General features: G+C 27.8%; 1 protein-coding gene across 2 annotated transcripts; it reads right to left on the bottom strand.

The window, feature by feature from the left end:
• Positions 1 to 4,860: 4,860 nt before the first annotated feature.
• Positions 4,861 to 15,861, bottom strand: LOC145741282 (transcriptional repressor NF-X1-like). Of its 2 annotated transcripts, XM_082558845.1 has the most exons (24): positions 15,727 to 15,861; positions 15,264 to 15,360; positions 14,989 to 15,096; positions 14,285 to 14,417; positions 13,019 to 13,148; positions 12,644 to 12,683; positions 12,454 to 12,521; positions 12,120 to 12,156; positions 11,996 to 12,052; positions 11,437 to 11,598; positions 10,920 to 11,100; positions 10,243 to 10,454; positions 9,522 to 9,636; positions 9,147 to 9,336; positions 8,975 to 9,087; positions 8,620 to 8,746; positions 8,007 to 8,235; positions 7,424 to 7,604; positions 7,104 to 7,233; positions 6,629 to 6,768; positions 6,402 to 6,530; positions 6,182 to 6,305; positions 5,760 to 5,950; positions 4,861 to 5,690 (listed from the first exon to the last, which is right to left on the bottom strand). In XM_082558845.1, exons 1-24 carry the CDS (start codon positions 15,787 to 15,789, stop codon positions 5,339 to 5,341), a joined length of 3,309 nt encoding a protein of 1,102 aa, XP_082414971.1. In that variant the 5' UTR covers positions 15,790 to 15,861; the 3' UTR covers positions 4,861 to 5,338. The 2 variants fall into 2 exon arrangements, with proteins under 2 accessions (XP_082414971.1, XP_082414972.1); XM_082558846.1 differs by lacking the exons at positions 14,285 to 14,417; positions 14,989 to 15,096; positions 15,264 to 15,360; positions 15,727 to 15,861 and adding an exon at positions 13,291 to 13,349 and having other exon boundaries at positions 4,862 to 5,690.
• Positions 15,862 to 16,126: the final 265 nt, after the last annotated feature.

The raw sequence follows: 16,126 nt of genomic DNA, 5'->3' as shown, positions 1-16,126 counted from the left end.
TTATAAAAGTTATGACACTTTTATTAAAAATTGATGAAATCTCAAAACTTAAAATATTATATTTTCTTAGACGCGCATTGGCCTAACTAACATTCAAAATAAAACATTTTGCAAAAATTTTAAGTAAAACAAAAGTTACAGCAAATTTTTATTCTGGGTTTAATTAGGTCACGTGATATTTTTGGCCAATGATATTGCGTACAAATTTAGAAAAAAATAAAAAATTTTAAATCGAAAAATAATTGTTTTCTTAAAACCGCACAGGTCCAATTAACGTGTTTACAAAATATTTATCTAAAATATTAATATTTATAAAAGTTATGACACTTTTATTAAAAATTGATGAAATCTCAAAACTTAAATTATTATATTTTTTTAGACGCGCATTGACCTAACTAACATTCAAGATAAAACATTTTGCAAAAATTTTAAGTAAAACAAAAGTTACAGCAAATTTTTATTCTGGGTTTAATTAGGTCACGTGATATTTTTGGCCAATGATATTATTGCATACAAATTTTTAAAAAAATAAAAAATTTTAAATCGAAACATAAGTGTTTTCTTAAAACCGCACAGGTCCAATAACGTGTTTACAAAATATTTATCCAAAATATTAATATTTATAAAAGTTATGACACTTTTATTAAAAATTGATCAAATCTCAAAACTTAAATTATTATATTTTTTTAGACGCGCATTGGCCTAACTAACATTCAAGATAAAACATTTTTCAAAAATTTTAAGTAAAACAAAAGTTACAGCAAATTTTTATTCTGAGTTTAATTAGGTCACGTGATATTTTTGGCCAATGATATTGCATACAAATTTAGAAAAAAATAAAAAAATTTAAATCGAAAAATAATTGTTTTCTTAAAACCGCACAGGTCCAATTAACGTGTTTACAAAATATTTATCTAAAATAATAATATTTATAAAAGTTATGACACTATTATTAAAAATTGATGAAATCTCAAAACTTAAAATATTATATTCACTTAGACGCGCATTGGCCTAACTAACATTCAAGATAAAACATTTTGCAAAAATTTTAAGTAAAACAAAAGTTACAGCAAATTTTTATTCTGAGTTTAATTAGGTCACGTGATATTTTTGGCCAATGATATTGCATACAAATTTAGAAAAAAATAAAAAATTTTAAATCGAAAAATAATTGTTTTCTTAAAACCGCACAGGTCCAATTAACGTGTTTACAAAATATTTATCTAAAATATTAATATTTATAAAAGTTATGACACTTTTATTAAAAATTGATGAAATCTTAAAACTTAAATTATTATATATTTTAGACGCGCATTGGCCTAACTAACATTCAAGATAAAACATTTTGCAAAAATTTTAAGTAAAACAAAAGTTACAGCAAATTTTTATTCTGGGTTTAATTAGGTCACGTGATATTTTTGGCCAATGATATTGCATACAAATTTAAAAAAAAATAAAAAATTTTAAATCGAAAAATAAGTGTTTTCTTAAAACCGCACAGGTCCAATTAACGTGTTTACGAAATATTTATCCAAAATATTAATATTTATAAAAGTTATGACACTTTTATTAAAAATTGATGAAATCTTAAAACTTAAAATATTATATTTTTTTAGACGCGCATTGGCCTAACTAACATTCAAGAAAAAACATTTTGCAAAAATTTTAAGTAAAACAAAAGTTACAGCAAATTTTTATTCTGGATTTAATTAGGTCACGTGATATTTTTGGCCAATGGTATTGCATACAAATTTAGAAAAAAATAAAAAATTTTAAATCGAAAAATAATTGTTTTCTAAAAACCGCACAGGTCCAATTAACGTGTTTACAAAATATTTATCTAAAATATTAATATTTATAAAAGTTATGACACTTTTATTAAAAATTGATGAAATCCCAAAACTTAAATTATTATATTTTTTTAGACGCGCATTTGCCTAATTAACATTCAAGATAAAACATTTTGCAAAAATTTTAAGTAAAACAAAAGTTACAGCAAATTTTTATTCTGGGTTTAATTAGGTCACGTGATATTTTTGGCCAATGATATTGCATACAAATTTTTAAAAAAATAAAAAATTTTAAATCCAAAAATAAGTGTTTTTTTAAAACCGCACAGGTCCAATTAACGTGTTTACGAAATATTTATCCAAAATATTAATATTTATAAAAGTTATGACACTTTTATTAAAAATTGATGAAATCTCAAAACCTAAATTATTATATTTTTTTAGACGCGCATTGGCCTAACTAACATTCAAGATAAAACATTTTGCAAAAATTTTAAGTAAAACAAAAGTTACAGCAAATTTTTATTCTGGGTTTAATTAGGTCACGTGATATTTTTGGCCAATGATATTATTGCATACAAATTTTTAAAAAAATAAAAAATTTTAAATCGAAAAATAAGTGTTTTCTTAAAACCGCACAGGTCCAATAACGTGTTTACGAAATATTTATCCAAAATATTAATATTTATAAAAGTTATGACACTTTTATTAAAAATTGATGAAATCTCAAAACTTAAATTATTATATTTTTTTAGACGCGCATTGGCCTAACTAACATTTAAGATAAAACATTTTGCAAAAATTTTAAGTAAAACAAAAGTTACAGCAAATTTTTATTCTGGGTTTAATTAGGTCACGTGATATTTTTGGCCAATGATATTGCATACAAATTTAAAAAAAAATAAAAAATTTTAAATCGAAAAATAAGTGTTTTCTTAAAACCGCACAGGTCCAATTAACGTGTTTACGAAATATTTATCCAAAATATTAATATTTATAAAAGTTATGACACTTTTATTAAAAATTGATGAAATCTTAAAACTTAAAATATTATATTTTTTTAGACGCGCATTGGCCTAACTAACATTCAAGAAAAAACATTTTGCAAAAATTTTAAGTAAAACAAAAGTTACAGCAAATTTTTATTCTGGATTTAATTAGGTCACGTGATATTTTTGGCCAATGGTATTGCATACAAATTTAGAAAAAAATAAAAAATTTTAAATCGAAAAATAATTGTTTTCTAAAAACCGCACAGGTCCAATTAACGTGTTTACAAAATATTTATCTAAAATATTAATATTTATAAAAGTTATGACACTTTTATTAAAAATTGATGAAATCCCAAAACTTAAATTATTATATTTTTTTAGACGCGCATTTGCCTAATTAACATTCAAGATAAAACATTTTGCAAAAATTTTAAGTAAAACAAAAGTTACAGCAAATTTTTATTCTGGGTTTAATTAGGTCACGTGATATTTTTGGCCAATGATATTGCATACAAATTTTTAAAAAAATAAAAAATTTTAAATCCAAAAATAAGTGTTTTTTTAAAACCGCACAGGTCCAATTAACGTGTTTACGAAATATTTATCCAAAATATTAATATTTATAAAAGTTATGACACTTTTATTAAAAATTGATGAAATCTCAAAACCTAAATTATTATATTTTTTTAGACGCGCATTGGCCTAACTAACATTCAAGATAAAACATTTTGCAAAAATTTTAAGTAAAACAAAAGTTACAGCAAATTTTTATTCTGGGTTTAATTAGGTCACGTGATATTTTTGGCCAATGATATTATTGCATACAAATTTTTAAAAAAATAAAAAATTTTAAATCGAAAAATAAGTGTTTTCTTAAAACCGCACAGGTCCAATAACGTGTTTACGAAATATTTATCCAAAATATTAATATTTATAAAAGTTATGACACTTTTATTAAAAATTGATGAAATCTCAAAACTTAAATTATTATATTTTTTTAGACGCGCATTGGCCTAACTAACATTTAAGATAAAACATTTTGCAAAAATTTTAAGTAAAACAAAAGTTACAGCAAATTTTTATTCTGGGTTTAATTTAGTCACGTGATATTTTTGGCCAATGATATTGCATACAAAAAAAAAGAAAAAAATTTAGCTTTGCCCTTTTTGTAGATTTTAACCTAATTCGATTCAAAAAGAAATATTTTTTTTATTGAAGCTTTGCCGGGATTAGAACCTAAGGTATCTAGAATACAGTACGGAAAGCTTACCGGTGAGCTATCGTAGCTAATAGATTAATACCGCTTAATTGCTATAATATAATGTCAGGATCACACTAGTTGCAAAAAAAATATTTGTTTTTTTTTGTTAAAGTTGTAAAAACGATAAATTATGAGTGCAATGTGTTTTTATAACCTTTTGAAAAACATTTTTGCAAAAACTTTTTGAATAAATTCAGGTTGTAATCAACAAAAACGACTGGTATTGCTTTGAGGAAAAAGCAAATTTTAGTGCACAATCGCATATCACCAACGACCCCACGTAGTTTACGCTGATAAGGTTTCAAATAGGTCAATACTCGAAATATAAAATTGTTCTAACTTTTGTTTTGAAAAAGATATTCGCGAAATGTTTTTTCTTGAATGTTTATTTAGACATTTTGATTCTTTTAAATTATCAAGTTTAAAAATTTCGCACATTTTCAATTAAAATGTAATAACTTTCTTTTCTATATATTGATATTAAAAAAAACATTTTACAAATGTGTTTATTAAACTACTGCGGTTCTTATATTAAAGTCAAATTTTGATTTGAAACTTAAAAAAATTTTTTAAATCTATTTACGCAATGACGTCACATAACCGCGTAGGTTGGCCTTATTGACAAGACTTCAAATAGGTCAATAGTGAAAATACAAAATTTCTCTTTAACTAAGGAATGTTAAATTTTTTGATATATTTAGAAACGCTGCTTCTATATTTAGCATTTCAAAATATTCTAGTCGAACAAATAAGATATCTTATAACCAAAATGTTTTTATTAGTAATTTTCCAGTACAAGTATTTATTCTTATATTCATAATTACAAAACTAACAGATCACGAAATTGCAAGCAAAATTAAGTTTACATAATTACAAATACCCAACATTTTATGTTACATTATAATAGTTTAACTTGATTTAATTCATTTATATTAGTTTAACTATAATAGTTTAATTTATTCATTATAAAAGTTTAACTTGATTTAATTCAAATTTTGATGCTTTAGCTTACGTATACTTATGCTATAAAATTGGTTATTATAGATTATTGTTAAACAACCTTAAATTCAAAGAGGTTTTATAAAAGAGATTGCAAATGTATTTACAATTTAGTTTAACTTTACCATATCAATCTATTATAAGATGCTGAAAGAAGAAAATAAAACATTATTTTAAACCAAATTTTAATTTATTTAAACACCCAATTTTCAATTTAAAATAAAATTTAATAAACTTAAACCCAAACTTAAAGGATTGGATCCAATTTCATGGCAGTCAAATTTTAAAGAAATTTCTTATTCAGTCATATCAAAATAATCTATTTCATTATCTTCAGCTTTTTCCTTAACAACACTTTTTTTATTATGGGATGCCGTTGCTAGGTTACCCTTCTCCATGGATAATTTTCGAGAACCACTATCTGGAACATCATTTTGTGTTACGCTCGGTCGCATTTTAAAATTTTTCGCTAATGGGGATAAACTGCTCGTCGGTTGTGAGTCACTGAGGTGTGACGATGAAGTCACTGGGGTGGAACTCGGTGTTGTTTTTTGATTAAAAGATGTTTTAGTTGTGGAAGGGGGTTTACCTGGTGGGGAACTCCCTGATGAACTGTAGGAGACCAACCTTATAGAACTTAAAAGTCGTCTAAAAAATAAAAAATTTAAAAAAATAAAATTTCAAAATAAAACTAAAGTTAAGATTTCTTTAAATTACCCCTTGGGTTTTTTTTCACTCCCTAATTTTCCCCCTGCTAACGATGTCACCTCCTTCATGATGACATCACTGAGTAGGGGTTGTGGCACAGTTGCCACACCCTTGGTTGCCGTGACGATAACATTCCGGTTTGGTTCCACGTCGTGACTGTCGGACTTGCAGTTGTAAGCTGTGGCTAGTTCGTGAATTACCTGGTGAAAAAAAAACAATTTACCAAAAAACATGGAAAAAAAAAAATCATTTGTATTTTATCCCTTTGTATCCTCTTAAAATTTTCCAAACTATATCGTGACCCTTGTAAATTAAACCCCCCTTTTTTCTATCTCACCTATATTTTACCCCCCTGAATTTCCTCAAAACTAGTCCCACCCTTGGCAATTATATCCCACCCATCACAAGTTAAATTCTTTTTTCTATCCCACCTGTCTCTTATCCTTCTTCATAGATGGAAAAGAATGGGTTTGTTTGTTAAGTCCCATCCACTTGACACTTTCCACCAAGTTCAACATTTCTTTCTCAATTGTTCGTATAAAAGCTGGGTCAGATCTAGAAGTAAAATCAATAATTTACAAAGAATTTACGTTGGATCTTATATTATTCAGAAGCTTTAGAAGCTTTTTTGGCGGCATATTTATAACTTACTTGGCAATGTTGAGCAGAAACTCGGAGTAAACATGTTTATTTCTTTCATCTGGATCTTTGATGTCCAGTGCTTCCGCCAATCTTTTATTTCTCTCGGCAACACTGCACTCTTCCGTACAAGGAAGCACTCTAAAAAAGAAGAAAAATTTTTGGCATAAGTTAAAAGATTAATAAAAAAATATTTTACCCTTAAAATTAATAATTGATCAAAATTTTTAATAACCAACCCTTTGTTGGTGCCAGGTCGTAAAAACTTCCCGATATCGATTTGGTTCTTAGATCTTAACATCAGTGTGTTGTCATAATTAGAGGAGTTTGAACACTCCGTCTGTTTCTCTCTTAATCCACAACTACATCTTAGTGTTACCTGCATCAATATATTCAACTTATTATTTATCTTTGCACTAGAATATTGTAAAAGTACCTTTCCACAGGTGAAAGGTTTAACTATTGAATTACATATATACCATATTAAAGTGTCTAACCACAAAAAAAGTTTTTACCGTGACTTACAATTGCATTGGATAAAAGTACCTACCCACATTTAAAAGGTGCCTACCATTGCCATATATTTTGTGTCTCATATTAGTACTGTAGATAAAAGTGCCTACCTTAACACTTAGTGTCTCATAGAAGTACCCACCCACAGATAAAAGTACCTACCCACCGAAAAATTACCTCCCCAGAAATAAAAGTACCTACCATAGCTCTACACTTGCTGTTTGGACAACTTTCTGATTGATGACACGGATTAGAACAAGGATGAATGCATTCTGACCTCATAATCGAACAAGGTTGTTGACATTTTTCATTCTCTTCTAAGCACTGACCTCTGCAGAAACAGTAATTTTCACAACAAGGTATAGTAGTGAAAACAGGGGTAATAACGAATTTGTAGCAAACAAAAGTTATGATAAAATTGTGATGAAAACTTAAACTAAAGAATAAAAACTTAAAACTAATTTGTGACAAAACCAGCAGATATGACGAAATTAAGACCTAAAACAGAAGACATGACTTACTTGTGACAGATCTTAAGACACTTGTGGCCACATGCCAAGGTTTTATTGCATGGCGCGCCACATGAAACATTGTCAATATGGCACATAATGCTGCCACGTGTCTGCTTTCCACAGTTGCAAGGTTTTTTAACAAGTTCAACGCAGGGAGGACAATGTTCTTCTGTGTGGCAAGTGTGCCGGACTGAAATTAAATCAATATTTAATAAATTTGCTGTGTGTAAATTTAATAACAATCGCTGCACAAGCATGTTGGCCTTATTTGCAATTAAAATTAAGTCTGATGCCATTACTTAACACAAAATCTCACAATCATTTCTCCTTTTTAATTTTCTACAAATCCCTTTGCCCTTTTGAATTAATTTAAATCTTATATAAATATTCTTTTTAACAAACTGATTTATTGACTATTTTTACCGTCATATCACAAAATAATTGCTAAAAACTAATGTTGTTAATTTAAAATTTAAAACCAAATAACTACTAAGAATTTAACCAGATTTCGAAGCCAAATAAGGAAAATGTATTTTAGTTTTATTTAATTTAATAAAAATTAAAAAATTGAGTTTTAATAACTGAAACTTACTCTGATGATTACAAGAATGTAACCTTGTGCACTCTCTACCGCACTCTGGTGGCCTTGTTCCACATTGTACTGGAGGATAAATTACTTTATCCTCGCAATAACATCTCAGCTCGTCAAAACTGACGTCATAGCAAGTGTGGCACGTGCCACGATGGCATGTGTCGTCACATCGATGTTTGCCACATGTCAATTTTCGACCACAAATTTGGGTGCACAAATGTTCAGTGTTCTACAAAAAAATTTAATTTCTATTATGATGAGTTGTAATATTAATATTTTTTTCTTTATTCTCAATGTGGGAAGGTCAACTTCACGACAAAAATGGAGTAACAATAATTACTCCGACCCAGTCTCGAGTTTTCTATGCCAGTTTGGATTATTAAAAATTACTCCTTATAAAGTGTTGGCTCAGTGGGAGTTTATAACATTTATAACGTCTTACTCAAGGGCACTATAGCATGAGATTACTGGAATCGAACCCAGGACCTCATGTAGTGTAACAGGTGTTTTGACCACTACACCACACTGTTAGTCTAATTAGACTCAATAATTTATTTAAAATTATTTCTAAAAACTTTTTAAAATAAAACAGGTTTTAGTTTAAATTACTAACAGTGCAACAGGTTTGCCCGCACTTATGTCTTCCACATTTTCTCTTTTTATTACATCGACGATCACAAATATAAGATTTCATCGCAACATATTCACCACATGAGACTTCCTTGTCGGATTTTCCACATCTGCAAACAATTTATTTATTTTAAAAAACTGGGTTTAGTAATTTTTATGTTAACTAGATAAATTTCCACCGGCTGCATTTTTATTTGCTTGGCCATTTATTAAATTGCTTTTTGTTATATGGTTGCAACTTCTATATACCCAGAATAATTTATTTGCACACCACAAATTGCCAGATTTTTTTAACTAGACATAACATATACACATAACATATTCCCCCCCCCCCCTACCTGCAAATAACAACACTTTCTTTATCCTTACAGGGGTTGCACACACCAGAATGACAGGGGAGGGAACAAAAATGTTTTTCATCACCTCCACAAGATAATTCTTTCTCACAAATCTAAAAAATATTTAAAAAAATATTTTTTTTTTTTTTGTAAATTTTATTTTATTCTTTACCTTTTCGCAGGTAGGAATTGGATCCGAACACTTTTCACGCTTGACTGCTTCACTGTTCGACAAATAAATATCGACCAACTTTGTTTTCCCACATGGACAACAATCCACCACTTGTGGCAGTAAAGAGCAGGTGGAACAATCGCCAGAATGACAATTTTGTTCGCAGTTGTGAATTCCACAATTTAAAAGTCTTTAAAATATTTTAAATACAATTAAAAATCATTTTAAGTTCAATGTAAAAGTATTTAAACTGACAAATAGACAAAACATACATCAAGTTAATATATTATTGGTTTTAACAAAATTATTAAATTAAAAATTTAATCAAAATTAGTTAAAAAACAAAAATTAAAACAAGTTGAAAGTTTTACGTACTTATCACAAACATTAGCACAAGAATATGATCCAATATTGTCTTCAGTTTTAGTTGAATATTTATGGTCTTCTGATCCACAGATGATTGTCCTCTTATTCTTTGTACAAAAACAAACTGAAAAAAATATAAATTGTAAATTTTACTAGTGACAAAAAAGATTTCTAAAAAAATGATAAAAAAAGGTAAAAATTAGGGATGGGCTGAAATCCAAATTATTCGGATTCAACGAGCCCGAGTATTTTGTCGCGATACTCGGCCGAGTCCGAGTACTCGGTTATGGCATCATTTAACTGTATAAAACTGGTTACAAGAATCGTCATATTTTTGTTTTATTTAAAAATTTCAAAAAAAAGTTGATAAACTGGTAAAAAAGTGAATATTTAAAACAGAATTTGCATATTTAGTTTGGGGTTTTTACTTGCATTTTTCAAATAAGATTAACCTTGATTTACTCCAAAAAAAATAAAATAAAACACTTTAAAAAATCCTTACAATCAAAAACAACAAAATTTGCATGAAAAAGCCCAACTAACAAAACTCCACTAATTTTAAATTAGCATCCTAAAAAAAGTGCCATATTACGTTGGATAACATGCATGTTAAAATGGATATCTTTTCCAAATACAACATTATATGTTTTAAAATAGTGCTGATAAAACATTTATTGCATACAAAAATTAATTTTCTTTGTGGTGCTCAATTTAAATTTATTTTACCCACCTTGGTCCAAGCTGACAATACAACTCTCACATCTCCCAGTATGGCAAACCTCCTCACAAACATGAACCCCACAATTCAACAACTTTCCACAAGGTTGGTTGCACTTCAATGCATTTTGTTGACTGCATCGAACTCGTGAAGTTGTTTTTAAACATCGACATTTCTTATTGATCATAGCAGGACAGTGAGGACACGGTCCGGGATGGCACAAACTTTTAAAAAATTTAAAATTTTTTCTGTTTTTAAATTTTAATTTTTCGACTCAAATTCTTAAAAATCAAATTATTTTTGTTATATATATATTTTTTATATATTTTTGATAAATCTTACTATAAAATAAAAAAGTGTTACTGCAAATTTACAAAATCTAAAAATTTAGTCTTTTAATTTATATGAAATATCCCAAAATTAAAATTTTATTTATTTTAAAGTGTAAATTAAGTTGCTTTACGATAAAATTTGTCCCATTTAAAAAAAAACAATTTAATTCAAATATACTAGTTGAAAACCAGCCCTACGGTCAGCATTTAAATTGTCATAACATGATTGCAACTCTTAACTTGTATTTTTTTTTTATTTTGTTGGCTTATAAATTGGACATACACCTATATATCTTCTACTAAGCGCTATTATATATACACCTTTAAACCAAAAAATAATTTTTTTATAAAACTTACATGTTACATGGATGGTTGCAATCTTTATTCTCCTTACGTTGTTTACCACAAACCTCGCCACACGAGTGCGGCATTTCCCCTTTTCTCCACAAGGGGTCTCTCTGTTGTCCACAGAAGCAGAGGTAGGAGGAAGGGACTTTTTGGGAAACATTCTGGCATCCAGGACATCTCCAACCAGCACCTGAAATATAATTAAATAATTAATTAAAATCAGTTAATTAATTCTAATTAACTTTCTGACATAAAGAACAATGTATTATTTTTCTAATTTGTTTTTAGAAAACTTTGTAAAAATCTAAGTTTTTAGTTTCACATCTTATTTTAACTCTATTTTTAAACAGATTATTTTTCTGACTTTATTATTGTTTATTTAATTTTTGACTTTAAAGTTGGTAATTTTTTAAGACAAATTTAAAACTTACCTCAATTTACGTTACTTAAACATTTTTAAAATTCTTATAAAAAAAATTACAAAAAATCAAAAAAATTTTTTAAAAAAATGAAAAAGTCAAATGACCTTCAATCTTGGCTGCTGGTGACCTTGCCCATTTCTTAATACATCCCATGTGGAATAAGTTGTAACAAGTCGGACAATTCCACACAGCTTGGGATTGCTTGATGGGATCACAACACACCATACACTCGTATGTTCCATCTGTAAGTTGTTCCAGCAACAAACCTGGGACGAAATTAAATTAAATTAATAAGTTTTAAAAAATTTCACATTTTATTAAAAAAAATTTATTAATAAACTAAACTAATTAACAGAGTTTTTTTTAAACAATATAGCCAACAAAAAATTGGGATCCATTGTACCTAACAGAATCAGCAAGGACGGTAAAATATCAGGAAAAAAATAGCTAGGCTAGTTAAGTGCGTAAAAAAATTAGCTAAAGAACTAGCTAGGACCGCAAAGTACAAGAGTTTTTTTGAAAACCAGAAAGTACAAATAATCCAAAACTTTTATATATATATATATATATAGTACAAACAAAATGGAAATCACAAATGTAATTATACCCACAATTTATTATATATTCACAATTTATTTAAAGTAGATACTTTAAAGTACTTACTTGCTTGATTTCCATCGTGCTTTGGTAATTTTGTTGTCTTCTTTTTTGATTTCTTGCCTGAACACAAAATAGTTTTTTTATGTAAATTGTTAATTTTTCTCAATTAAAAATTTGATTTTTTTACCTTCTTTTAGGTTTAAGTCCTTCATGTCGTTTGATAACTAAACAAAAAATTTAATAAATTTGTAATTTTTTATATTTATTTATCCTCGATGTGGGAAAGTCAACTTTAAGACCCAAACATTGAGTAACACAAGTTACCCAGTTTTAGTCTCAAGTTGACTTTGTCAGTTTGGGATATTATTAATTGTAACTGCTTGATAATTAAGCTGCTAATTGTTTTTTTTTTATGTTCTAACTACTATACCATGATGATGATGTAAATTAATAAAATGAATTAAAACAGCATAATTTTAGTCAAGTTTTTTAATAAACAAAATAAACAATTTATTAATTACCTTTTCACTTTCTTCTTTTTTAGTTTTTGAGGAATTTTGAGATTTTGATTTCTTTTTTTCAGAATGAACTAAATATATAAAAAAATTAAAAATTTTTAAACAAAATTAATTAGTACAAATTAGATAAAACATTTTAGAGAAAAATTTAGATAATCGATTATTGTTCAATAAGTTTTTTAACAATTTTTACCTTTTTTTGTTTCTCGTTGATGACTGAATCGAATTGGACGCTGTAAAAAATTAAATTTGATTTAGGCAAAAAATTTGTTATAATATTTGTTACTCTTTTCTATATGATAAAACTGCAAATTGGCTTTGGCTTGGCAAGAGTTTGTTCTGTTTAGCAGCATGGAAACAGTTGGGATTAAACACGTAACCTTTTGTTGTAAAGCCAAGTGTTTTAACCACTACACTATGCCATAAATAAATTATAATGCCATGTATACAAAGTAATATTGACGAGTTATAAACCATCAAATTGGTTTGGTAATTTTCTGTATTCTTTAATCATGTTGGTAATGATATTATTTAAACTGTTGTTGTAATTGATGTCAGTAGAGCTTACATTTTGTTGTTCGTTCATGGATGACGAGCTCCCTTTGTCCTCCTCTTTTCCTCCCACTTTTGCTCCTAAGGAGGAGATGTTTGAGACTGGATTGTTGTTCGTTCTTTGGCGACTAAACCTCCGAGATTTACTAAATAAAAAATAAAATAAATTAAAAAAATAATACCGTAATAAAAATTGTGAAAAATATAAAAATTAACCAAATTATACTAAAACCAACTTTTTAAAAATAAAACAAACAAGCTTATTACTTTTAATATTTAATTATTTACCTTTTTATAAAACCTAACTTTACATAATGCCTTAGGCTGAATTTTTAAATTAAAAAAACTCTGTTAATAAAAATTAAACAAAATTAATTAAAATAAATTAACTTTCATATACTAAACCCTTTTACTTTAAAAATAGAATAGTAGGTAAACAAAATGTACACTCGGCCAACTAAACACACTTAAGTATAATTTATATTTGTTTAACAAGTAAACTAACTCAAGCATAACAGGATTGCACAACCTTTTGAAATTTCAATGTTTTTACAATTAGGTAATTTACCTTTTGTTAGATTAGGATTTCATTAAATTGATTAATTTAGTTTCTTTTTCAATAATAAAGTGAAGTTTAATAATAAATCATTTAACTTGGTATCAAATCCAATAATAATCTTTTAATAATTTTTGGTTATTTAAAGTCATATATTAGCGATATTTTTATACTCAAACATTAATAAAGTTGGTGTCAATGAACACAAAAATGATTTTAACTTTAAATATTTCCACCTATATTTTGTATTTGACAACTTATAACAAAATACATTGAATTAAAAGAAAAGGAAAGCCCTGTTTGTGATGACGTAGAAAGTACTAGCTTGTATACATTCACTACGCTACTTAGTACTTTCTACGTCACACAAAAAATATGGTAACCTCGTTTTTTATGTTAATTATTTTCCAGTATTTTTGAAAATTAAATTGTAAGTACCACAGACATTTTTTAAAGGTTTTAAAGCCATTTTATGATTCAGTGTCAACCATACTAACGTGCTATATACATCACTCACATAATTACAAAACTCTCTAATATAACACTTTAAAACAATTTTTTTTTAAGTCAAAAACAATATTATTGCATTTTTTAAAACATTAGGTTTGAAACATCCAAAAGTGACAAATGTAATTATAAAACAATTATAACTTTAAAATAATGCCGTAAACCCAGGTTTTTCCTAATAAAACATAACACAAAAATAAACTGAACATTAAAACCTACCCGTTTGCTGAAGAAATATTATCATTTTGCTCAAAAAGCATCTGCGCTTGGGATTGTGGGTTGATTGTTGTGTTCGGGTAAAAAGGGGAAGTCCCTTGGTTCATATTGGGTGGGGCAAAAGCTGGCAAATTACCTTAAATATAAAATTTAATCATTTAACATAAAAAGACCCAGTTTCGAGGTCACTTTTCGTGGTTTGGAATATCATTTATTCATGAGAGCTTTAGAATAATATATTGATTGTCTTTAGAAAGTTTTTATTGTGACATTACCTTACTCTAGAGATGATACAGCATTAAAGCAGTGGGGGTCAAACTCAGAACTTTATTTTTTAAAGTCAATTCTTAATTTATACACCATGCACCAAGATGTTATTTTTCAATAAGTTAAACAAGAATAAAATTGTCTTTTTTATTTATAATCACACCCTAAACACTATTTTAAAAACCGGTTCACACGGCGTACACAATGCAACTTAATGTAAGATTTGGCAACCATTTAAAATAAACAGAGCCGTTTACACAGACGAAAGTTGGCGTAAGTTACGTAAGACTCGTAAGCGATATACTTTTATTAAGTTTTGTTTATTAAAATTTTAAAAAGAAATCCCTAGAACTCGTAAAGTTACGTAACGCAATGCAACGCAACATTACCTTGTCATGTGAAAAGGCCATAACACCAAAATAAATTTTTTAAATGCTCACCTTGTAAATAAGGCTGTTCATAAACTTGGTTAAAATAAGGTTGTTCATAATAAAAAGCATTAGTTTGCAGGTGGTGGGAATTGAACTGGGGACCAGGGTATCTCAGTCCTGAAAAAAGATAAAAGAAAGAATTTATTTAATGGTAAATGTTGTATAGTAAATATCAATTTTAACTACAAAATATTTTTTAAATGCTACTTTTACAGTTTTTCTAAACAAAAAATAAAGTTGTATTGTTATAAATTTGTGAAATGTAAAAATTAGAAAAAGTTTACCAGAATGATTAGAAGCTGGGTAGAAACCTACATCATGATTAAAAATACTGGCACTTGGGTTTAAGTTGGACTGAATGTTTTGATTAACTTCATTACTCTAAAAAAATAAAATTTAATTTTCAGTATTTTTTATCCTTGATGTAAGAAGATCAACTTAACAATCTAAACATAGTCTAACTTTGCGCTATTAACGGTATGAACTCCTGCTGAGCCAGCACTAAATCAGCAGCTAAATTATCGGGCAATTATAGTCTCTATAATATCCCAAACTGCCACAGGCAACTTAAGACTGGGTCGAAGTAACTGATGTTACTCTAAGTTTAAGTCGCGCATTCGACCTTTTCACATCAAGGATAAAGATATATACGAAAAGATCAGTGGAGATTGAACCAAAAACCTTATGATACAACCCAATGTCAAACCACTACACTAAAATGTTTTAAAATGTATTAAATATTCCCACCTCACTTTGTTGTTCATTGTTGTCAGGGGGTCCAGGGAATCCACCATAAAATCCTAAACTCATTACCCAATTATTTAACAAATAAGCAAACTTAATTGAAAGGTCTAACCTAAAAAAAACATCATTTTTATTTAGTTTTTTTAACATATAATTTTACCTTTGTTCTGTCAGCCAGTCTGGAAAGTAGTGCAGTTTTCGACGAGATCTCGTGCGTGCAAGCTTAAAAAAATGCGTGACCACGCGTACCAAAATTTCCGGTCTAGGCGTGCACGCGTGATTTATGTTAGCGTGTTTTTGGCGTCAGTACTGCGCGTGCACATTTTTTTTTTAAAACCAGGCGTGCAAAACAATAATTCCAGGCGTTCATTTTTTTTAATAAAAAAAATCTCGTGCGTGCACA

This window comes from Corella eumyota, chromosome 2, assembly GCF_963082875.1.
Source record: "Corella eumyota chromosome 2, kaCorEumy4.1, whole genome shotgun sequence".
Taxonomy (NCBI): domain Eukaryota; kingdom Metazoa; phylum Chordata; class Ascidiacea; order Phlebobranchia; family Corellidae; genus Corella; species Corella eumyota.
Note: the sequence above shows the minus strand (reverse complement) of the source record. Positions and strands in the feature narration are given on the sequence as shown.